General features: G+C 38.7%; 1 protein-coding gene across 10 annotated transcripts in view; it reads left to right on the top strand.

Annotated features, from left to right (window-relative positions):
* The window catches only part of ATP8B4 (ATPase phospholipid transporting 8B4 (putative)), a 265,509-nt gene that overhangs the window by 107,426 nt on the left and 132,131 nt on the right, over nt 1-25,952 (top strand). For 9 of the 10 annotated variants that reach the window (XM_073800972.1, XM_073800975.1, XM_073800971.1 and 6 more), the window contains one exon: nt 20,826-20,898. In XM_073800972.1, coding sequence (XP_073657073.1) covers nt 20,826-20,898 — 73 coding nt within the window. Of the gene's footprint in view, nt 1-16,593; nt 16,648-20,825; nt 20,899-25,952 lie in introns of those variants that run through there. The other variant, XM_033851668.2, reaches the window with a different exon arrangement.

The raw sequence follows: 25,952 nt of genomic DNA, 5'->3' as shown, positions 1-25,952 counted from the left end.
ACAGTAGTCTCCCTTTATCCAAGACCACCCCCCGCAGGTGATACCTGAAATCATGGATAGTACCAAACCCTATGTGTGCTATGTTTTTTCCTATACATACATACTTATGATAAAGTTTATAAATTAGGCACAGGAAGAAAATATCTGAATCGCCAGCATCACTACTCTTGCACTTTGGGACCATTATTAAGTAAAGTAAGACTACTTGAACACAAGCACTGCGATGCCCTGACAGTGATCTGATAACCTAGTCAGGTCTTAAGTGACTAAAGGGTGGGATACACTGAGCAAAGAGATGGTTGACGTCCCAGGTGGGATGGAGCAGGACAGCGCAAGATTTCATCATGCTACTCAGAACGGCGCACAATTTAAAACTTACGAATTATTTCTGAAATTTTCCATTTGATGTTGTCAGACTGCGGTTGGCTGCAAGTAACTGAAACTGCAGAGAGTGAAACCGCAGATAAAGGGGAACCACTGCAGTCACGCTAAGTAGTGTGTAATTACATGCCAAGGCAAGTGCTGCTAAGGAAAAGACTATGATTCTAAAGAAAGGGTTTTTTTGTGTATGTGTGTGGGGGGCAGTAGACAGAGGTGAGAAAGTTTAGAAATGGGTTCTTTGAGGAAGTAGTAAATTTAAGCTGAGAACTTATGACAGCTAGGAGTTAATCAGACAGTGTGTGGGGTGATGGGATGGGATGAGAAGCAGAATTACAGACAGAGGAAGCAGCATGTGCACAAGGCCCTGTGGAGGGAAGGAGGATGCGATGATGAGGGACTGAATGGCAGAAGCACAGAGACTGAGAGAAAAGCAGTGAGGTGAGGCTGGAAAAGTGGTCAGAGTCAGAGCCTGCAGGGCCTTGAAGACCACATCGAGAGCTTGAGTGTTTTTCCTAAGAACAGAGAGAATACATGGAAGGATTTGCCTTTGGAAAAGCTCACACCTGCTGCGTGGAGGAAGAGCCAGTGGAAGGGGGCCAGGATAGATGTGGGAGAGGGGGGTTGTCCCGCTGTGCTTGCCTGTCTGTCATGCCATTGTGAGTTACTGGAGACTGAGACAGTCTCTATTTCCGTCACCTGACTGCACAGCATCCTGCATGTAGTTGATGCTCAGTAATTATGTGACGGATGAACCAAATGCATTTAAATTAAGCAAATCATTTTGAGGCAAGATCAGAATATCTTTTTAGTATCCTCTATCCTCCTTCTTCCCTGCAACTAATATGAGACAAGAGGAGGTGTCCACGTATCGCGTGTTCTGTGAACATCATTGTCTGCTGTCTTTACCACTGGAGGATGATGTCTGCTATAGGGTCATTGGATACCAGACCCATCTTTAATCCAAATGCTCTCTGTTACTTGGAATCTCCCTGATGCCTCTGCACCTTAAGGTGCATGAGACTGTGCCTGACATTTAAAGAAAGAGAGAGGATTAGCTCCATCTAGGCTTCATTTCTGAATTGGCAGAGCTCAAGGAAGTATTTGAAGCAGCTGCTCCCAGGTTTCTTTCTCAGCTGCTCCCAGGTTGTAGCATGTCAGAAAAACAAAAATGTGGGAAACCGGGCAGCCCTAGACACTGGGATGGGGGTGCGGAGATGGGCTTCCTTGTGTCTGCAGCAGATGTTTCCCTCCAGCAGGACTTTCTGAATCGCCGGGCTAATGAATCCCGTTAACCCAGCTTGCCTTATCTGGTTACCTTGCCCCGTGCCAGGCATTTGTGTTCAGGCATACTTTCCCCTTTCACAGTGCTAAATTTAAGGCTTAATTTTCAAATCAAATGTCCATCTGGCTGGCTGCCTGAAAAATCACATGTGGGGAGCTGAGAGACCCAGGCAAGAAACTGCCCTCGCTTCTGGAGAGCAGGTCTGGAAACCATATGAACTGTAAAGAGTTTTAAAATGTAAAAAAGTAAAGCTTTCTGCCAAAAGGGGAGAGCTGAAGTTTTCTTCTTTCTAGACTCGGTTATTAGATATCTGTTGGAAATTACTGACCTCTGCCATATAGTCTGTTTACTGCCTCTATCAGCGGGGCCCGGACCGTCCAGATTTAATCCCCTTGGGGATTTAGCTCTGCCAACACTTGCTTTATTAGAAATAGGTTTTGGGGTGACAGCTATGTAAGTTATTAGGTATATGATTTTAATGGAAATTTGCCTTCTTTCACTTAACATTTCCTTCTGAAACTTGGATGATAGAAATAGGTTAATATTTAAAAAAATAATAGAACCTAATTTTCCAGTAAGAGGAAGAAAAAGAATAAATAGAAAAAGGGACCTGGCTTCCTTTGTTTGCTCCCCCTCAGGTAACTCATATGCTACAACATCACTTCCCATTTTGAGAAATACACTCAGCATCGGTCCTATTTTCTGTGTTGGGCTTTCTCTTTTTCACCTGACACTTCATTATAGAAAGTAGTTCCATAGACTTTTTTTGTTTTGTTTTGTTTTTGCCTTTGGCCTTAATTCTTGTGGGTGCCAGGGCACAGAGATTCTGTCATTCTTTCTTATATGTAGACTATCAGTGATGCCATTTCATTGTGTATCGGTGAATATCTACAGAGTTTTTGTTCTTTTTCTCTTCATTCCAAATTTTGTCCTTTCTCTATATCACTTTTCTCACTCTTCTAGGAGTAAAGAAGAAAGAAGACTGGAATTGAGATACAAAGAATAAGAAAACAATACTCAATATAGGCCTTTTAAAGTAGAGAGCATTTTAGAACATTAGATGTCTAAAATGGTAGAAATTATAGCAGAGCTTATGCAAATAAATACAAAATATCCCAGCATAAATACTTAGAATTGGCCTGCAGATTTGTTCATGTTCAGTTTCAAACCTGGTACTGATAATGTCGACGTAATGTAAGTCCTACTCAAATGGTACCTAATTATTGGCCACCATCCCTGGCTTAAAATCTCCCAATTAACCAAGTCAAAAATACAATTCCCAGCAGTGGCTCTTGTGATTAGGAAAGAAATTCAACAGAGAAAAGATGGTTATATACATATTTAGATATATATTAGCAGATTACAAATAAAACCATAAGGCCTGAAACCCCCTGATAGCTAGAAAGCATACAGGGCTGTGACAAGCAGAGAAGCCATCTTGTCATTGCTCTGAAGCAGAAAAACTTCATCCTGGAGCTGGGTGGAGCACACAGTGTAGAGTATTTTCCACAAAGTAATTCAAAGGGCAACTTTCTGGCAGAAAGTTTTCATCTTTCTAACAAAGGAAACCAGAGTCTACTCTAGACAGATCTATCTATTATCTAGATGGATCCAGGGATCAGAAAATTCTAGAGACTTTGGGACTTGAGGAATACCAGAGAGAAATGAAGGGATTGTATTAGAAGGCCTTTACCATCCCTCTTGCCTCTAAAATTTGAGAAATGGAACTGCCATTTGATATTCCAACCCTCGACCCAAGCCTTCAGCTGTTCCAGGGACTTCCAGAGCTGTGATCTATGGGGTAGCAGATGAGGCAGTGCATGTGTTAGGACCTTCAGCAGAAGCTGGGTTTACCTAGGCCTGCAGGGTCCAGGTAGACTGGATTACTTTGGGAGTTCTAGTTCATGTCCTAGGTTGGGGTAGGGAGAATGTTACAGTTCCTGCTTACACCCAACCCTATTGGCTTGGATAGGGCTCAACAATAGAGGCAGTCTTGTTGGGGCCACTTGAATTATTGTCCCAGCACTATTAAAACCAGACATATGGCTGTTCTGAGCCAAAGAGGAATGTTTAGGTCTGTCTTAGTTCCCTAAATATTGAATATCTTCAGTGTACCGAAGATGATTAAAATGCCATTGCTAGTTTCATGAATTCTAATTTTGTGGGGAGAGAGATAACCAAGTAGGTAGTTTCAGTATAATGTGAACAGTGATGGGGGTTTTCATGGGCTGATATGGAAGTACTGAAGAGGGGGTACTTAGCCCAGTCTAGGGGTCAGAAGAGGCTTCCTGGAAGAGGTGAATCTTTAACTAAAATTAATGAATAAAAAATGTGAAAACACAGAAAAATCAAAATTTCTACTTTTTGGAGAAAAGTATTATCCCTTGTGTTGTATTTTTTTGTTTTTTGCAAATATGCATATATATAGCTTTCTATTTTACTTTTTTCTTTTGATATAACTCATTTATGTCATTAAAAATTTTTTGAAAACATTTTTAATAGCTAAATAATAGATGTGCTCTAATTGATCATTCCCTTATTATTGGGAAATTAGCTTGTTTCTAATATTTTGTTCTAATAAATGATTCTCAGAGAAACATTTTTGAATGTAAGTTTCATATATATCTTTGTTTCTTTAGGGTATATTTCTAGGGAATCTAAACTTTGCCTCTTTTAAAGATTCTTAATACATACTGTTAAATTGCTTTCTAGGAAGTTTGTGCCCATCTATCCACCCATTTGAACAAACAAGTGGTTTTACCACAGCACCATTACAACTTTGAGTATTATCTTTTAGAAAATCTAGGCCAACTGCATAAGTTGTCTTGCATAACAGGTATCTTGTTGTTTTAAAGATTCATTGTTTTCTAGTGAAGGTGATTACTTTTTCAAGTATTTATCAATGGTATTATTTCTCGTTTTAGTGACTTGTCTATTTATATTCATTGCCTTTTGTTGGTCTATAATATTTTTCGTGCTCTGTTTCAGAATATATTTAAAATTTTGTCTTCTAGTAAATTTTTCCAGTGGGAAACAATGACATCCCTACATGGTGTACAGAGATAGTACTTCAGGGTCTTTGCTAGCATAGTGTGCATGTTGAGTATAGTTCCTCTAAGCAGGACTAAGCCAGTCCATGGCTCACGGGCCCAGCTGCTCTGCGGCATGTGGGATCTTCCCAGACCGGGGCACGAATCCGTGTCCCATGCATCGACAGGCGGACTCTCAACCACTGCGCCAGCAGGGAAGCCCTGGGGAGATGATTTTAAATAGGGTGGCCAAACAGGCACGTGAAAAGATGCTCAATATCGCTAATCATCAGAGAAATGCAAATCAGAGCCACAATAAGATATCACTTCACGGGCTTCCCTGGTGGCGCAGTGGTTGAGAGTCCGCCTGCCGATGCAGGGGACACGGGTTCGTGCCCCGGTCTGGGAAGATTCCACATGCTGCGGAGCGGCTAGGCCGCTGAGCCATGGCCGCTGAGCCTGCGTGTCCGGAGCCTGCGCGTCCGGAGTTTGTGCTCCGCAACGGGAGAGGCCACAACGGTGAGAGGCCTGTGTGCCGCAAAAAAAAAAAAAAAAAAAGATATCACCTCACACTTGTCAGAATGGCTATTATCACAACGAACACAAATAACAAATGTTGGCAAAGATGTGGAGAAAAGGGAACCCTACACTGTTGGGAATATATTGGTGCAGCCACTGTGGAAAACAGTATGGGGATTGCTCAAAAAACTAAAAATAGAACTACCGTGTGACCCAGCAATTCCACTCCTGGGTATATGTCCAAAAAAACCAAAAACACTTGTTTGAAAAGATACAGGCACCCCAATGTTCATAGCAGTGTTATTTACAATTACCAAGATATGGAAGCAACCTAAATGTCCATCAACAGATGAATGGATAAAGAAGATGTGGGAGATATATATATGACGGAATACTCAGACATAAAAAAAGAATGAAATTTTGCCATTGCAGCAACATGGTTGGGCTTGGAGGGCATTATAGTAAGTGAATTAGGTCAGAAGGAGAAATAAAAATACTGTATGATATCACTTATATGTGGAATCTAAAAAATGCAACAAACTAGTGAATAAAACAAAAAAGAAGTGGACTAACAGATATAAAGAAAAAACTAGTGGTTACCAGTGGGGAGAGGGGAAGGGGGGCAATAAAGGGACAGGGGATTAAAAAAAGGGGTTATTATGGGATTATATGAAATCATGTGGGTGGAACTTTTGAAAATTGTAAAGCACTATAGAATTTAAAGGATCTTTCATTCAATTAAAAAAATAAAAGTGATCCTTCAAATCTGAAAACAAACAAACAAATAAATAAATAAATAAGGTGACCAAAGAAGGTCCCTTAAGAAGATAAGCTTTGAGCTGAGAGGGAGCTAGCCATGCCAAGATCTTGGGTAAAAACAGTAAGTATAAAGGCCCCAAAGTGGCAATGAACTCAACAGTAAAATGTCTACTGTGGCTAGGGTATTGTGATAAAGGGGAGTTCTGAGGGGTTGGCAAGAGCCAATTCTTAGAGATCATGGTGGGAGATTCCAATTTTATACTAAATGTAATGTGAAGCTGGTTGTAAGCAGGAGAATTACATGGTGTGACCAAAAGATTTCTCTGGCTGGTGTGTGGACAGTAGACAGCAAAGAAGGGCAAGAGCAGAATGGGGATGACAAATTATGAGTTTTCTACTGTTGCCCAGGTGAAATGATGGTGGTAGTAGTGCAGAAGATACAAAGTAGGAATATTTCTTATTATGGATTGTCAAACACATGAAAATAGAACAGTACAATGAACTCTTTTTTATGTATTACCCAGCTGAAGACACCATCAACTTTCTGCTATTTTTGTATCTATTCTCAATTTTTATTTTCTCGGGTATTTTAAAAGTAAATCCTATATGTCATACTATACTATCAGTAAGCACCGCTATAGCATTTCTCTTGAACAGATAAAGACATAATGTATTTAACCATAATACCATTACTACACCCAATGAAGTAGCAGTACTCCCTTAACATTATCTAATACCCACAGATTGAGATGAATTTTGAAGGTAGAGCCAGTAGGAGTGCTGCCATGTTGGAAGTGTATGAAGAGAGAAATTAGGAGGAGTGGTTCTTGGCCGAGGTTCCAAGATGGGGAAAACTGGGAAAGGAGCGTGTTATTGTGGTGTTGACTTTTTTTGACTGGACTGGGAAACCAGAGTTCTATTGAGATACTAACCATTCTGTAGAGATGTAGAATGGGCAGCTGAAGCTTAGGGGAGAAGTCTGATCTGAAGATATATTTGAAAGTCATCTAGCCACCTGGGGTGAGAGTCCAGACTCTAGAGAGGGAAGAGAGAAGCTCTGTGGCACTCCAAGGTTTGAAGATGTGAAGAAAAGAAGAGGCTGGCTAAGGGTTTAAGAAGGAGTGACTAATGAAGTAAGAAGAAAACCAAGGGAATGCGGTACTCTGGATTTAAAGAAAAGAAGGTGTTTGAAGTAGGAGGGGGTGGTTAACTGTGCTGGGTATAGTGAAGACTGAGAACTGATTCTTGGATTTAACACCATGAAGAGGGATTGCAGTTGGAGGGATGGAGACAAAATCCTACTTGGAGAAAGCAGGGGTAATCTTGAAGTGGAGATACTAAATATAGATAGCTCTTTTGAAGACTTAAAAATTGGAATGTACCATCCTTAAAATGAGATACTTAATAATAAGTAGTCACAATACTTTAAGGTATATGTTATTTTATGGTTTACAAAATTCTTCATAAACTTCTGTAAAATTCACAGGTGTCATCATAGATACATGTTTAAATGTCAGGTGGGTTTATTCCATTTTAAAAGCTTAGTATTATGAATAAATAAGCATTCTGAGGAGCTGGTATGAGCCAATTAATGTAGATCATAGTGGGGAATTCCAGTTCTGGTCAACTTCTTGCCCAAGTGACATGGTTGGTTGGTTGTAGACTTAGGCTCAAGTCTAGGTCTTCTGCTTCTCATGACACAGACTCTTTCTACTATGTTACATCATGTCTTTCATAAACTTAAGGTCAAGATTCTCCTCTTTAAGAATGTAAGGATTAAAAAAAATTGATTCCTACTTCTGGTCCATTCTGAATAGTATTCTGTTTCTGCAAGTATCAAGATTCTCCCTACAATGTCATCCTCAAAGGACAGAATCTTTTTTTTTTAAATATCTTTATTGGAGTATAATTGCTTTACAACGTTGTGTTAGTTTCTGCTGTACAACAAAGCAAATCAGCTGTATGCATACATATATCCCCACATCCCCTCCCTCTTGAGCCTCCCTCTCACCCTCCCTATCCCACACCTCTAGGTCGTCACAAAGCATCGAGCTGATCTCCCAGGACAGAATCTTTACTTTAAAATTTCCTAGTTTTTGTTTAAACAATCCATTAGAATTTGTCATTCATGAATTTCAAACATTACTTTGAACTTTGTTTCTCCTCATAATGAAAGTGTCTAGGGTACAAAACTGATGGCCCAGTGAACGGAATTATTCTAGTAATTGCAAGCAATAAGATTTATCTTGGTCCTGAGAGAAATGTGAATGACATAATGGCTGAAGCCTCAGAAAGCAGAGATATTTTACTCATGACCACAAGTAAATCCTGATTGAAATCTGTTGGCATGATGTTAAGTCATGATTCTTAGAAGCTAAGTCTGTAGGGACCAGAGTAATACAGTCCAGGCATATAGTTTTCTGATGAGCTCACAGTATAAGGGGACAAAGCTGGGAATATCTTGAGGAATGAAAGTTAATATATCCTTTACTAGACAATTTCTCTGGTCTGTCAGTTTTCTCACTGGGCTTTTGATGACAGCTTTATGGCAAACAATCTAACACTGAGATCATTCTCTTGAAGTACAGGTACTCCTCACTGCTGAGTGGAAGAATGTCCACATGCTCTAGGTATTAGAAAGCAAAAATGATTTAATTAGGGTTATTTAAGAGCCAGATTTATATCCCACTAGTCTCTAGGTTTTTTGAAACCACGGTCTGTATCTAATTCTACTTTTAGCGTCAACACTCAGCTCAATGCCTGGCGCAGAATGTTCATTTTGTATGTATGAAGCAGTCTTTTTTTTTTTTTTTTGGTTGCACTATGCAGCGTGTGGGATCTTAGTTCCCTCACCAGGGATTGAAACTGCACCTCCTACATTGGAAGCACAGAGTCTTAACCACTGGGCTGCCAGGGAAGTCCCCTATGGAGCAGTCTTGAACTCACTAAATGAAGGGTGATGGTACCTCACATGCCAGTGGATGATGATCTAATGAAGAATTCTACCTACGTGCTATCTTATTTCTGAGGAACTCAAAGTGATAAGGAACTCAAAGAACCTACTTTAAAGTAACATTTTCTTAAAAATTGTTTAGGATTTAATGTGACTGCAAACCTAGTAAGAAAATTAACTCCCAATTTTCCAGTGATATCCTCAGCTGTGTTTTGTGCTGCAGAGTCAGGAATGCTATTTCCAGAGATGCTAGGTGTTCTGACCAGAGCGAAACAAATGACACCTCCAAGAGACACCACCTAGAGACACCTTAGCTCTGTCTGTGTCTGTATGGCACGTATTATTACTTGGCATATTAAGCAACTATTTTTTTCTGGTTTAACATATGTTTGCTTCTCTCTTAATTTGGCTCTGTGTAGGAAAAATGATTAAGAACATCATTAGAGGCAATGGGAAAACATAATACAGGCCTTCTATCCTGGAGCCCAAATTCTCGGGTTTTATTTTCCTCCAATGGAACTGTCTGTTTGAAAGTATTATTCAGAAATAGAGGTTGTCATTTAATATGAGCTAGATAAGAGCATATTCTCTGATTTCTCAAAATAAGGTGTGGCAATTTAGGTGAAGAAAATGGTTGATCTGCTCAGGCTAAGGTAATTGCCTGCAAATTTTTCATCAAAATATATTCTTCAAAATCGTATCAAGTATCTTTTCCAACCAAAACACTATGAGACAGATATCAGTTAGAGGAACAAAATCGGTAAAAAATACAAACACATGGAGGCTAAATAATACACTGCTTAGTAACCAAGAGATCACTGAAGAAATCAAAGAGGAAATCAAAAAATACCTAGGAACAGGGCTTCCCTGTGGCGCAGTGGTTGAGAGTCCGCCTGCCAATGCAGGGGACATGGGTTCGTGTCCCAGTCCGGGAAGATCCCACATGCTGCGGAGCAGCTAGGCCCGTGAGCCATGGGCGCTGAGCCTGCCGTCTGGAGCCTGTGCTCTGCAACAGGAGAGGCCACGACAGTGAGAGGACCACGTACCGCAAAAAAACAAAAAAAAAACAAAAAAAAACCCCCTAGAAACAAATGACAATAAAAACACGATGACCCAAAACCTATGGGATGCAAAAAAGCAGTTCTAAGAGGGGAGTTTATAGCAATACAATCCTACCTCAAGAAACATCTCAAATAAACAACCTAACCTTACACCTAAAGCAACTAGAGATAGAAGAACAAAAAAAGCCTAAAGATCGCAAAAGGAAAGAAATCATAAAGATTAGATCAGAAATAAATGAAAAAGAAATGAAAACAATAGCAAAGATCAATAAAAAAAAGCTGGTTCTTTGAGAAGATAAACAAAATTGATAAAACCATTAGCCAGAATCATCAAGAAAAAAAGGGAGAAGACTCAAATCAATAGAATTAGAAATGAAAAAGGAGAAGTAACAACTGACACTGCAGAAATACAAAGTATCATGAGAGATTACTACAAGCAACTCTATGCCAATAAAATGGACAACCTGGAAGAAATGGACAAGTTCTTAGAAAAGAGCACCCTTCAGAGACTGAACCAGGAAGAAATAGAAAACATAAACAGACCAATCACAAGCACTGAACTTGAGACTGTGATTAAAAATCTTCCAACAAACAAAAGCCCTGGACCAGATGGCTTCACAGGCGAATTCTATCAAATATTTACAGAAGAGCTAACACCTATCCTTCTCAAACTCTTCCAAGATATAGCAGAGGGAGGAACACTCCCAAGCTCATTCTATGAGGCCACCATCACCCTGATACCAAAACCAGACAAAGATACTACAAAAAAAGAAAAGTACAGGCCAATATCACTGATGAACATAGATACAAAAATCCTCAATAAAATACTAGCACACAGAATCCAACAGCACATTAAAAGGATCACACAGCATGATCAAGGGGAGTTTATCCCAGGAGGCAATGATTCTTCAATATATGCAAATCAATCAATGTAATATACCATATTAACAAACTGAAGGATAAAAACCATATGGTCATCTCAATAGATGCAGAAAAAGCTTTTCACAAAATTCAACACCTGTTTATGATAAAAACCCTCCAGAAAGTAGGCATAGAGGGAACTTACCTCAACATAATAAAGGCCATATAGGACAAACCCACAGCCAACACCATTCTCAGTGGTGAAAAACTGAAACCATTTCCACTAAGATCAGGAACAAGACAAGGTTCCCCATTCTCACCACTACTATTCAACGTAGTTTTGGAAGCTTTAGCCACAGCAATCAGAGAAGAAAAAGGAATAAAAGGAATCCAAATCGGAAAAGAAGAAGTAAAACTGCCACTGTTTGCAGATGACATGATACTATACATAGAGAATCCTAAAGATGCTACCAGAAAACTACTAGAGCTAATCAATGAATTTGGTAAAGTAGCAGGATACAGAATTAATGCACAGAAATCTCTTGCATTCCTATACACTAATGATGAAAAATCTGAAAGAGAAATTAAGGAAACATGCCTATTTACTATTACAACAAAAAGAATAAAATACCTCGGAATAAACCTACCTAAGTAGACAAAAGACCTGTATGCAGAAAACTATAAGAAACTGATGAAAGAAATTAAAGATGACACAAACAGATGGAGAGATATACCATTTCTTGGACTGGAAGAATCAATATTGTGAAAATGACTATACTACCCAAAGCAATCAACAGATTCGATGCAATCCCTATCAAACTACCACTGGCATTTTTCACAGAACTAGAACCAAAATTTTCACAATTTGTATGGAAACACAAAAGACCCTGAATAACCAAAGCAATCTTGAGAAAGAAAAATGGAGCTGGAGCAATGAGACTCCTGGACTTCAGACTATACTACAAAGCTACAGTAATCAAGACAGTATGGTACTGGCACAAAAACAGAAATATAGATCAATGGAACAGGATAGAAAGCCCGGAGATAAACCCACGCACATATGGTCACCTTATCTTTGATAAAGGAGGCAGGAATATACAATGGAGAAAAGACACCCTCTTCAATAAGTGGTGCTGGGAAAACTGGACAGCTTCATGTAAAAGAATGAAATTAGAACACTCCCTAACACCATACACAAAAGTAAACTCAAAATGGATTAAAGACCTAAATGTAAGGCCAGACACTATAAAACTCCTAGAGGAAAACATAGGCAGAACACTCTATGACATAAATCACAGCAAGATTCTTCTTGACCTACCTCCTAGAGAAATGGAATTAAAAACAAAAATAAACAAATGGGACCTAATGAAACTTAAAAAGCTTCTGCACAACAAAGGAAACCATAAACAAAGACGAAAAGACAACCCTCGGAATGGGAGAAAATATTTGCAAATGAAGCAACTGACAAAGGATTAATCTCCAAAATTTACAAGCAGTGCATGCAGCTCAATATCAAAAAAACAAACAACCCAATCAAAAAACGGGCAGAAGACCTAAATAGACATTTCTCCAAAGAAGATATAGAGATTGCTAACAAACACATGAAAGCATGCTCAACATCACTAATCATTAGAGAATTGCAAATGAAAACTGCAATGAGGTATCACCTCACACCGGTCAGAATGGCCATAATTTAAAAATCTAGAAACAATAAATGCTGGAGAGGGTGTGGAGAAAAGGGAACCCTTTTGCACTGTTGGTGGGAATGTAAATTGTCACAGCCACTATGGAGAACAGTATAGAGGTTCCTTAATAAAAACTAAAAATAGAAATAACATATGACCCAGCAATCCCACTACTGGGCACATACCCTGAGAAAACCATAATTCAAAAAGAGTCATGTACCACATTGTTCATTGCAGCTCTATTTACAATAGCCAGGACATGGAAGCAACCTAAGTTTCCACTGACATGAATGGATAAAGAAGATGTAGCACATATATACAACGGAATATTACTCAGCCATAAAAAGAAACAAAATTGACTTATCTGTAGTGAAGTGGATGGACCTAGAGTCTGTCATACATAGTGAAGTAAGTCAGAAAGAGTAAAACAAATGCTGTATGCTAACACATATTTATGGAATCTAAAAAAAAAAAAAAAGGTTCTGAAGAACCTTTGGGCAGGACAGGAATAAAGACACAGATGCAGAGAATGGACTTGAGGACAGCGGGAGTGGGAAGGGTAAGCTGGGACGAAGTGAGAGAGTGGCATGGACATATATACACTACCAAATGTAAAATAGATAGCTGGAAGCAGCCGCATAGCACAGGTGATCAGCTTGGTGCTTTATGACCACCTAGAGGGGTGCGATAGGGAGGTTGGGAGGGAGGAGACACAAGAGGGACGGGATATGGGGATATATGTATACGTATAGCTGATTCACTTTGTTATAAAGCAGAAACCAACACACCATTGTAAAGCAATTATACTCCAATAAGGATGTTTAAAAAAAATGTTCTTCATAGTAGGAATAGTTCAGGAATAATGATTTTTCCCATTGACATTACTCTTAGGATATTTGGGTAGTCAGTGGTCATCTGTAGACTATATTTAATGGAAAGGTAATGCAATTTTATCTTCCAACTTCTTTAATAATCATTGGAAAAAAGGATGACCCAAAGTTTCACAGATTTTTTTTTTCCCCCAATTTTAAAATGGACGTAGGGAGCTTAAGGGCTCATGGCAGCTGGTTGTATTGACTTTGTGGAATTGAAATTGGAACTAAAGAAAGGTGAAATAGCCTAGAATTAAAAAGGAATATTCTAATTACAAGAGTATGTTGATAGCAGAATTGGAAAGTGAGCTCCCAATTTGTCAGGGGTGCTCTGCTGTTCCACCTACATCCCTCCTCCAGACGGCAGAATGTATTTCTCCAGCTGCTGGGCGCGCTGCCTACATACAGCCCTGAGCTGTCAGCTCTCTCTGGGAATTGCCCTTGGCTGAGGAGAGCTGTTTTTCTTAAGGTCACACCTCATTGCTGGGGTCAGACCACATCCCATGACTGAACAAAGCCCAGGTATAAAGGCCTAGTCCCCTTGATCCAACTCTGACGGCCCGTTCCAGCTCCAGAGCTTCCCTGGGGTTGGCTGAGCCTTTACTGTGACTGAATCAACAGCCTAACTCCTCCCTCTGCCCAGCTGTTTCCTTCACTCCCCACAGGTGTTATTCCCAAGAGAACTTGCCAATAAACGTCTTCCACACAGATCTCCCTCTGACTCTGCTGCCCAGGAATGTGACCTAGGCCTAAATCACTCTGTTTTCTCCATGGTCAGTCTAAGGTATTCCCTCAGCATTAGTATGTGAGAGCAGATGTAATAGTCTTCCTTTAAAATAATTTTCTTCTGATTTCCTTGGGGTTTCTTCATCCCTTAGCCATATATTAATGGAATTCTACTAAGAATTTACAGAGAAGACAGAAAGGATGTAGAGAGACTCATTCAGGAGAAGTGTTTCAGTTTATGGAAATGATTAAAGAGTATAGATTTTCTGCACAACTGTCAGTGGGCTTATTTATTGTTCAGGTAAAACTTAGTAAGTGAACTGATCATTCTGTTTTCAAAATAGTAAGGCCAAATTGTGTGTGTATTTCTGCACCCAAATAATGCACAAAAGGCTCTACAAGGATTTGTATAAATTAGGCAGGGCCTCTCTGATATTGATTACTTTTTCTCAGAAAATTGTTAAACGAAATTATCCGTGCTGTAGGACTATAACTTTTATCATTTCTCCTTCTTCTCACCCTCTCCCCCTACGAAATGGGTGTGAGACCTAACCCACCCTGTGTGTTTCTACCTCAGCATGAGCATGGTGCTAATAAGAGGGGAGGAAAAGGAGGAAAACATCTGCATTCTTCAAAATAAATAGATTCCAAAGATGTGAGTATTATGCTCATTCTCAGTGTAATGAGATCCTGTTCACCAGTCTGTTGTTAGAGGATTAGGGCCAAACTGTATCTCTTGCTGTAGTGTGGCTCTGACAGCAGTGGAATTGAAAAGAACCAGGAACTGCTGCTGTCCACTGGACACTTTTGTCAGGGGACCATGACGGCCAGCTGTCTTTGGATCGGCTGGATTGAAACGCTGGGAGTCTGCACTATTGCTGTGCTTGAATCTCTTCAGCTCCTTAGGGGCCATTCTCTTTCTAAATAGGCAATACATAATTATCATGGAAAATAAAGTTAAAGTTAAAAAAAAACAATAAGTATAGATTTATTAAAAGCATGGCTTTGTAGTCAGGCAGATTCAGGTTGTAGTTCTGATTCTGCCACTCACCTGTGAACTTGGAGGAGTTTTCTTTTCTTCTATTTTTACTCCCCAATTGCCCTTTAAAATACCAATATTTGTAATGCCAAAACAGTCCAGAAAAGTATACAATGAAATGGAGTCTCCCTTACATCCCGGTTCTCCTTTTCATCTCCTTTCTCTAATGGCTACCACTGAAGAGTTTCTTGTGTGTCTTTCAAGAAATTTTCTATGTATGTAACAACAGACATATGTGTAGGTTTATCCTTGCTTCATAACACAGTTAGAATCTTACAACACATGTGCAGTGTTGTGCATGTGCTTGTTTTCAACCTAATAATGTAACTTGGAGGATATTTCACATCAGCGCATATAGACCTATCTTATTCTTGTTAGTGGCTGCATTGTATTCCATTGAGTAGATGAGCCATGATTGGATAGGTGTACCCTGGTTTATCTATCTAATTCTTATTGATGGGTAGTGATGGTTTCTCATAGATTGCTATTACAAATAATACTGTAATAAACATCCTTGTATATCCATCTTTGAGCACCTGTATGATCAGTTTTTTAAAGTGGAATGTCAAAGTATGTGGACATTTGAATTTTTGACAAATGTTGCAAAATAGGGCAAATGTCTCAATTTCTTTGAACTTCAGTTTTCTATTCTGATTAAAGTTGCTAAAATGGGGGTAGAAACAGTACCTATCTCATAGGGCGGCTGTGAGGATTAAATGAGATAAGATACTATTCAGTGTTGCCAGATGTAGCAAGTTAAAATATAGGACATCCAATTAAATTTGAAATGCAGATAATGACAATATTTTAGTATAAATATATCCCAAATATTGCATGGAACACACTTAAACTAAAAAATTATTGGTTGTTTACCTGAAATTCATATTTAATTGGGTGTCATTTATTTTTATTTGGCAACCCTATACATTAAGCGATCAGCACACTCCCTGGAATACAGTAAGCACTAAATAAATTGTTCATTGCTATAATTCTTATTAGACATTCAGGGAAATGCTGTCATTCAACAACTGTTTTTAGAAATAATGATTCTATATTCATTAATTTACTTATCATTCATTCAACAAATGCTGAATGCCTACTCTAAACTAGGCATTATTCTAGGTCCTGAAGATACAGTGGTGAATAAAACAAAGTCTGTATGAGCAGTTGAATACTTTTGTATGTTGTAGATCTGACATGGGCTTGAGATTAAGGAAGAAAGCAAGCTCAGTGTATGTGGATTGTTTGTTTAATTAGGTGAGGTCAGTTATACTGACCTTCTTTATTATCTTCTTTCTCTAGTATGCCAACATAACTTCTGTAGCTTTTGAGGAAATCTTCTTTTCAGGAATCTGTGATGCTAATGGGCAATCAGGAAAATTAGATTGTGGAAAGGATGACAGAAGCCTTGAGGAGACCCATGAAGATCTCTTCCTTCTGCCCCTTAAGCTTCAGCAATGGGCTTGGTATCTTGCTCACGGTAAATACTTGATTTCTAGTCTCTGGAGCCAGTGGTTCAGTGACATGGAGAATGGTAGGTGCTATCCCACTCTCATTTTCTCAAGGAGGTCCTCAGCAAATTGTAGCAGCTCCTAGTATGCTATGCCTTATCAGGAAGAAGCAGGTTCAGACAAATTTATCAACAATTATTAGATACAGTTGCTATCTCTCACCACCTTTTCTCAGAACTCAGATTCTCTGATGTTCTGAGAGTAGATATATAGTTAGTGGGTGTGTTTTTAAAAATTCTTTCCTCAAAATAATTCTAGTCACTATTCTGTGACAATTAACCCCATATGTTTTATGATACCTTTGGAATTTAAATTTTATGAGTCCTTTTCTTGAATTTTGGCTTATTATGTAGTGATTGGCTTGTGAGCTTATAAGGTAAAAGCTAACTTATTACCCCAACTATTTTTGAAAAATCTGGTTCAAAGAAGCATTAGCTAGATTATGTCCATTTCAAAACCTGAAGCAATTATGTGCTGATACTAATACTTGAAGCATATTTAAAAATCTTGGAGTTTCTTGATTCAGTGCAATTACATGAATTAACTTGCTTTCAGAGTATTTATATACTACAAATCCTCTACTAGAGTGGGAGGGCTTTTCTTGACAACGGTAAAAGCAAAGTTTGAAGGTGCTGAGTCTACGGAGCCAAGTGTCATTTTCACGTCCCACAAGGCCACCCTGTGTTCCCTGCACAGAGCTATGACGCAAGCTTGCTTCAAACATGAGTCTTGGGAACAGCTGCACCGCACATGGAGGACCAGGGAGTGTGTGTTTTCGTTGTTTCAGGATGATGGCAAAATGAAATTACTATACAAGCTAAAATCTTAGAAGTCTAGAAATATTTTGAAGATGAGCCTTAAAGGAAATTTTCCTATCTGTCCCTCCAGTCTTCTGATATGTCTTTGATGTTATAAAGTCAGTGGTGGCGGTAGTGTGTAGGAAAAGAAAAATGGTGGGATTTAAAATATATTCGATTTAAATTCCTTTGCAGATCTTTATCAGTTTATACTTGTTAGTAAGTTTGGGTACTTTTGTAGCTATGATCCTTAGTGCTAACTGAAGTGTATCTCTGAGGTCCTAGTTAAATGCAGTTATCATTACCTGGTAAGAAAGAATAGGAAATAACATTAAAAAAACTCCTCTGATTGTGTTATACATATTGATTGTTCTACAGATATATATTCAAATAAGAGGCTTAACCAAGACATCACACACAATATATGGTTTACTGATATCTCCAGGCCCTTTTTCTTTAAAACCCTAATTACATCTGTAGAGTGTTACTTTCTCCTCTCCAGAATAATCTGTTTTGTACTTCTTCCTCTTCGTTCAGTTTCTGGTAGCCTCTTCAAATCATAACTTTCTGTCACAATCTTCTTTCTAAGAGTTATGCTCTCTTCTTGGTAGGATGCTGTGTACAAGTCTGACAAATGTGTCTGTGGGTTGGTTGTGTAGGTTATTGATGAAATAGTTGGATAGCGCTAGGGTCAGGGTCAACATCCAGGGAATACCACTTGCTGATTTTTGTCATATTGGTCATTAGTTTTGGATAATATTTCCTTTGAGGAAATTTCTCCCATGTTTGTGTACCTTCGCAACAATATTTTGCTTCAAGTTCTGAAAAATTTTGTCACAAACAACATTGTTGCCTTGTGAACGTCTCTATAGCTCATAGCCCACAGAGGTGACATTGTGTCCTGTGGAATTTGTACATGTACATACCAGAAGGTTCTTAAGATTTCAAATACTGTTAGTCATAGACTTTGGAAGTAAAGTGTTTGGAGTGCTCATTTTTAGGAAAGGAATTTCCATTGGAATAGGTGGAAAGGCATAGGTGACCAAGGATAAGAGTAGGTGTTAGAAGATATCTGGAGTTACAAAGGGGTCTTTTGGGAAGAGGAGCTCTGAGGTATATGTTCTGGTCAGAGGGCAGACAGGTGGCAAGAGAGAAAGAGAGAAAAAGGAGTAGAGTGAGTTAAAGTAAGGGAGACTGGGCTCACACATGGTATTACAAATATTTTCTGCTTTCTTGGACTGTTGGATGACATTAGCAGACTAATGGTCAGATCTTAGTGGGGGTTGGTCAGATGATTTATTCTGAGTGTTTTTCTATTTTTGGAAATATTTAATAGGTTAGAAAGTAGAGGGTAAAATACAGATAGGGGTGCGTGTGGGTAGGAGGAGAATGGGCATGAGAATCTGGCATGAGGGAAGGGATTTTTCTCTACTTTATCACTTCTCTGTATTGTCCCAGTAGGAATCCATATTGACCCTATCAGATTCTTTCTTATCAAGGATTCTTTGCATGCCCTGGGATTTTGCAAATTTTTTTCTTAAAGAGATTTTCTTCCAGTATTTTTCCAAGTGTAGCAGTTAATTCAACTAATTCCCATGGATATCACCAGACTTTTAAAAACATATTTCCAATTGCTTTGGTTTTATGGGGGAAAATATTATGACACTAGACAAGTTAGAATTTATTACCCCAAATAGTGGCTATTGTTACTTACCCGTGCAAACTTAACTCTCAAGTGTGCATTTTAAAATGTATAAGAGATCCTGTAGAGTTTCCTTTTACCTTGGGTTGATTTTTCCATTTTGGTGGAAGAGGTAGGACGTGGTCGTTTGTAGAGCTTAATAGTATACAGGTAGGAGGAATCGAAGTTTGCAAATGGGACTTAGTATCATCTCAGCTTCTTCTTGAAGCAGATGCACTTTCATTTTATCTAAGATACTGTCTCCTGAGAAATGTCACTAATGCTCCAAAGGAGATACCCCAGGAGAAATAGACCAGCACATAATCTATCCATACCTGTAAAAATAAATAAAATGAGATTTAAAGACTTCCTAGGGTCTTTCATTGTCATTGAACGAGATAAAGTGCAGAAAAGTATGGCATTGGAAAAATGATTGAATTCTGGCTAGAGATGAAAATGCTGCAATTGAAAACTTTCTAGAACAACATGTACTTGGATCCGTATTAAAGAGAAATTCTTTGAGTGTTTAAGCCAAATGACCCAGCAGGGTTGATAGTGTGAGGCATATTTGACAGTTGTATAAATATTTAAAACTGTTTTCCAGCTTATAAAAGAAGTAAATTAGGTTGTTTCTTAAAAACTGCACAATGAAATTAACCTGCCCACCTTAACTTGTTGGGGAACCTGGCCTACTCATCCCAGCCTTCTCTCCTAGAAGGGAGTCACTGAGAAAGAAGTGTGATGAAGGTGTCCAACTGGTTTACATTTCAGAGAACTTCAGAAGGGATGATTAGCATCACGGATACTGCCACAGGTGGTCTGTTTCCAGATGGCCTGTCTGCCTAACTGTCACGAGGGGCCTGACCAGCTAGACACAATAGCTTTTTGTCATAAACCCCTTTGAACTTGGTGAAGGGTAGACCTGCGACTCCATTATATCCATGAGCCTCGAAGAAAACAGTGCAACATCTTGACTGTGTTCTCAATTCTGAGCTGTTGGGCCTAGCCGTTAGAATGCCACCAAGCCTGCCCTTTGGCCAGAGTGCTGTGGATAATTTGTAGGTGGTCTTTCTTGTTCAGTGTTCTAAGGCTTCTTTTGTCACCCATTGCTGTTCTTGTCCTTTCCAGAATTTTTATTCTTTTCCTCTTACTTGCATTTTAGCTATTGCCCCCTTGCTTCTGTCTCCTTCACTTCTTGCCTCCAGTTAAACAGACTTCTGAGACAACAGCAGTGATGTTTCTATACTTATTAATACAGAGGTTGAAAAGAATGTTAATGACTGAATTTCTTTCTTTCCTTCCCCCTGAGTTTTTTTTTTTTTTTTTTTAAATATTCTGCCCAAGGATATGCAAGTAAGAGTTAATAGCTGCTGTATAAAGCTGGTACCATGGGGTGGTGGAAAGAGCACACAGCCAAGAGTTAGGCATTTTGAGTCTAGCTCCAGGGATAACTAACTCACTGGGTGTCTTTGGGCAAATCACGTGACTTCTCTGGGCCTTAGTTCCCACATCACTCAGGTAAAAGACTTTGTTATGCAAGGTTCTTTGAATTTAGTATTCTAGAAAAAAAGTCTAATCTGCTTCTTCTGTCATATGATGCTCCATTGTGAATACATTCTCTTGATTCTTCTCTGTTCCCGAAAAAAATTAATTTTGTTTTTGTTCTTAGACTGCAGAATGAAAAATGGATGAATGTCAAAGTGGGAGACATCATTAAATTAGAAAATAACCAATTTGTTGCTGTAAGTATTTAGTATTGTTTAAGAAATTTATCTCAGGTTAAAATAGCATATGTACTAAAATATTCACATTTGCAAATTTAGTAAATCTGCACTAATTTAGCGTAATTAAGGAGGGAATACCAGGATGTATTATTAAAAAGTCTCAATTATAAAATATTTGAAAGACATATTGATTAATTCCTTTCAATAACCTGATAACTCAGATAAGGCTGAGTGATTATCACCTTGTTATTTCCTTTGGGAAATTAATAGATAAAAAATATTTAAAATCAGACTGTCAATTGTTTGATGTAAATAAGGGCTTTTAAAATGCTCCAGAGTACTTTAAAAATAGTTTGTTCTCACATAGTTTGAATATTATCCCCCCAATAACGGAATTAATACTGTTAATGTGCAGTATCATAGAAGAAAAGATTAGCTATAGAAAGAGAGAATGGATGTTCTTTCCTGAATAATCACGATCAGAAAACGTTGATTGAATGTTCTTAATAAATGCTATTTATGAGGTTTTACTTTGTATACCAAATGCACTATAACTTATATTCTCAAGCTGCCTGTGTTACAGTTTCCTTAATAAAATTCTAGGGGTCAGTTAAAACTAAAATATATGTGACTAACTATAGTTCGTATTAAATGCAAGGCTATAAAAGCTATCCAGATCAGAGATTAAAAATTATAACTATTGTAGTCTTTATGTCAAATATATATTAGATTACTCATGAAAATTTTTGTGTTAATGCCATTTTATTTATCAAGCTGTGTTCTTCATTAAATTTGAGACATTTTCCCACAGCATAAAACAAACGGCCCCAAGATCTATTTACAAGAACAACTCAGTTAAGACTCTTAAACATTCACTTTCAGAAACAGTCTTCTTTCATTAATGTATCATCTGTGTATACTGATTCTCTGGAACAACCCATGCTAAGGTGACTAGTCAGTGGATAGGCCATTCAAAAAGAGTGCACACTTTAAATAGAGAAGTGCTTATTTCTCTGACAACCTCAAGTCTCTAGAAAATAGCTGAGAGCCAAAAATAAGCAAAAAGGTGTTGGTGCAGCCAAAATGGAGGTCTCAGAGCCCACCGATGTAACCTGGGTTCCTTAGACCTAGGGCAGTCTGCCAGGTTTTCAAAACTTATTTACTTTTTTTGGACACAATTTAAAGTAGCATGTCCAGTTTATTTTCCAGCTCATTAAATACTAGGAGCAGTACACCGAGGGTAGCATGTGTTAGAAGAACATACCCTGTGGGAAAGATTGAGGCTTAGTGTAAAATACAGTGTAAGGATACTGGGTGGGGAATTGGATGAGAACTGAGTCTTTGCTCCATTCCTTCAGTGACAGCACTCTTATCTTCTCTGCCTTTCGTTTGTTTCTTCACATGTCAAATCCAGGTGCAAGAGCACTATATGATCTCAGAGATCCCTTCCAGCCCGTAGTTGCTGTGATTCTCTGTCTGAGCTGAGACTAGACTACAAGATTCTTACAAGCAAGGAGCACATTGATTTGCCTGATCCGTAACATTTAGTGCCATGTGGGATCCTAGGGGGCAGTCAGTAAATGTTGGCTGAATGAATTAATGTCCATCTTTTCTAAGAAAGAAGACAGAAAAAAAAAAAAGTGGTTATAAATTTCCCAAATTCAGGGTGTTCTGGATCCATGAGGTACTAATAGGCCCTAATTAAGAAAAGATCACATATATTCAGGGTTCTTTGCTTAAGAAGAAAGGGCTCCATATAACTTATTTTGGTTCTACTTTCAATTAAGATAATTACAGTGAAAAAATTTTGGTGCTTCTTAGTGGATAATCTTAACTTTTTTTTTTTAATGGGCATATATAGAATTCTAGGATGTGTGCATTCAAAAGAATTTTTTTGGAAATGACTTTATGCCAGGCATGGTGCTAGATATAGTGGAATTAGGAAAAATTAAAGTATCCCAAACACTTAACTATTATTTTATTTGGAATTATATTTCAGGGGAAATGCTAGGTAATTTCTGTTTAAGGTATTCTGTAAAAATAATGTTTTAAAAGCCCTATGGATATACTCTAACAGGGATAAATATTGGACTGAACTCAACTTATTCACTGATACTCTACTATGTTCGTTTATCAGATTCTTTGAGGTGAATCCCATAAAGGCAGGAGTCAAATTTGTGTTCTCAAATCTCTTAACTCCAAGGACCTCATGGACAGCATATCTGTGCTCCAACTTGCCCTCTAGCCTTAATATTCTAATTTGCACTTCCCTTGCTCTTTGTTTTTAATTTAGTCGTATTTTCTGTGTTATAGAAAATAACACATGCTTGCTTGTTATTGCAAACCTTTCTGTGGAATGAAGCATGGAAGTCAAGTGTAAGTGCAGGCGTCGCATGGAAGGAAACCAGTTCCATGAACGCATCATTATCATTGATTTAAAATGAATCCCACACTTAGATGAGTTTCCATGAAGTCAGTGATTCACGTGTCCCAGCACTGTCCAATAGAAATTTCTGCAGTGAAGAAAATGTTCTATATTTGTGCGTCCAAATATAGAACAGCCAGTAGCACCTTGTGGATACTGAGCACTGGAAACGTGGCTAGAACAACTGAATGTTAAATTCTATTTAATTTTAATTAATTTAGATTTAAATAGCCACGTGTGACTTGTGGCTACCTTACTGGACAGTGCAGATGTAGCCTTTTTATTGTGGCTACGTGATGGGGTAGAAATGCTTACTCCCTACTCTTTCCTAGGTTCATCCTTCCTGTTTTCACTTGGAGGGGCAGCCCCAAAATAACACTAAGCGTCTTGCACCCCCTTGCTTGTTCCCCTCTCCCAGGAGTGACTTCTCCGATTGTCAAGTGTTGGGGCGGGGAATGGTGTGCATGACCTGGCACCTCCTTCCTTCCCTTTCTCTTTGGGCTCTGTCTGTGTACAGAGAGTACGTTCTGCCCCGCTCGTTCGAAGTACCAATTTTACAGGAGTAGATCCCCATGGTGGGGGTAGCGAGAGGGTCCTGGTAGTTTCGAGCTTCCAGAGAGCTTCAACTATGACTAGATGAGTCTAACAGGGGTGAAGTGTTAGCAAGCCCACTGGGCTCACAGACCTAAAGCCTGGTCTCCAATAGCTTGATCAGTGACAAAGATGATATTTTTATCTCCATTGATCTCTGTCTGACTCATACAATTACAGCTTGTTGGTTTAATCTTTGGATAAGTGAGGAAGGGATTCCTTCAAACGCCAAAACACCACAGTGCCTCTTGATTAGGTCACTTTGTTCAAAGTTTATCCATGTGCGGCTACGCGGCACCTATGAAACTGTTTTTGAGGACACATAAATGTTTCTGTGGGTGAACTGCTGTAATCACTTAGAAGTGCTAATATAACTTCCTATTCCCTGGCATCAGTTGGCAGGGGCTGTCAGAGAGCTTACATTTGGGGAGCAACAATCAGAGGTCTCTAAAAGAGACTCCCTTTGGAGTTACTGCACAGAGGTACATCTTGGGAAACCAGATCATGAAAATCATGATAATAATAGCTCGCCTTTATTGCCTGTGTGCCACGTGACAGACAATATTACAAGCTCTTTATATGATTTAACTCATTTAATCCTCACATTATCCCAATGACGGCAGGTTATGTACTATTATTGTTCCCATTTTACAGACAAGAAAATGGAGGCACAGTGCCATCAGATAGCTTGTCAATAGGAGAGCCAGGGGTTTTAACCCCTCCCTTTACCATACGCTGCTCCTGCCTCCACTGGAAAAGTTGGTCCTGATTACCTTGCGACTGGGCTTCCAGAGTCAGGGCCTCTAGGCTTGGATGATGGAGGTGAAGTGGCCAGAGAATGTTGCACCCAATTCTGACGCATAACCTCTAGCTGTCCAAACTTAGAACTTCGAACTGGATTTATGTCACCATATCAGGACATTTTAAGGAAGGAAAGGAGCTTGCCTGAGATGACCAGTTAGCTGGCATGTTCAGAAGTTACTCACCTTTGTTTTCCCAATAAGGAAAACTGCCCCTTACCTTTTTTAAAAAAACTCTAAAACACTTTTGAGCTGAATTTCCAGAGCTCCTATTTTTACTGCGGGACCAAGAAAAAAAAAAACGTAGAGCATAATTCAGTTATCACAATGAGATTGACTTCCATTAGAAGAATTAAGTAAACTGTGTGAGAAAAACACACTGCAGAGTTCTTGATACTGCCAGAGCCTGGACCCTGGGAGCCAGGCCTACCTTCCTCCTTTACTTGACAGCAGTGCTCTTGTCTTGTTTGGCTTTTCTCATCTGGTGGTAGAAATAAACCTCTTACTGGCCATGAGCGTATTTGAACATCACATGAATTTAATTGTTTAGCTTATTTGAAAAACAGTCCACCCTCCGTCCCCTCCACAAAAAGGCCCTCATGTTTTCAGTGTTTACAACAGTAAATTTTTGCTTTAAAACAAAGACGTTCTTCTGTTACAGAACTGAAAATTTCACGTTAAGAAATGAAAGGGCTAGTTTAACCTAACCTCCAGTGCTGACCATGGGCAGGCTTTGGCTTTCTCTTGACCCATCCTCAGGGCATTTTCTCCAGTCTTTTTCAGCACTGTTTTTGGACATCCTTCCGGGGAGGCCATTTTGTGGTTGAATTGCCTTTTTTAGTTATTTTAAGTTTTATAGCTTCAAATCAGAGTTACTTGTTTTACTCTAATTGCTGAAATAAATCTCCCTTTTTTAAAAATATGTGAGACATTCAACATGCATTTGCTGGATCTGAAATTTAAATTTTAAATGAAAACATTAACTATAATCTTACCCATTTTCAGTTTTATGACTTCATTCTGACTTTTGTCCACATCAACATATTTTTCCATAAGTATACTCATACTGCATGAGCCATTTTGTATTCTTATTTTTGCACTGTAAAAGAATAAAAGAAAAGATAATTTTGTAGATGATAAAGAAAATAAAGAAGAATTCCACATGTGAGAATGGCTTAAAAAAACTGAAGGGAGATCCAAATATGGTGTTGCAATTAATTCTACAAATTTATCTTTCCATCACGTCATGAATCGAA

This window comes from Tursiops truncatus, chromosome 2 (genome assembly GCF_011762595.2).
Source record: "Tursiops truncatus isolate mTurTru1 chromosome 2, mTurTru1.mat.Y, whole genome shotgun sequence".
Taxonomy (NCBI): Eukaryota; Metazoa; Chordata; class Mammalia; order Artiodactyla; family Delphinidae; genus Tursiops; species Tursiops truncatus.
Note: the sequence above shows the minus strand (reverse complement) of the source record. Positions and strands in the feature narration are given on the sequence as shown.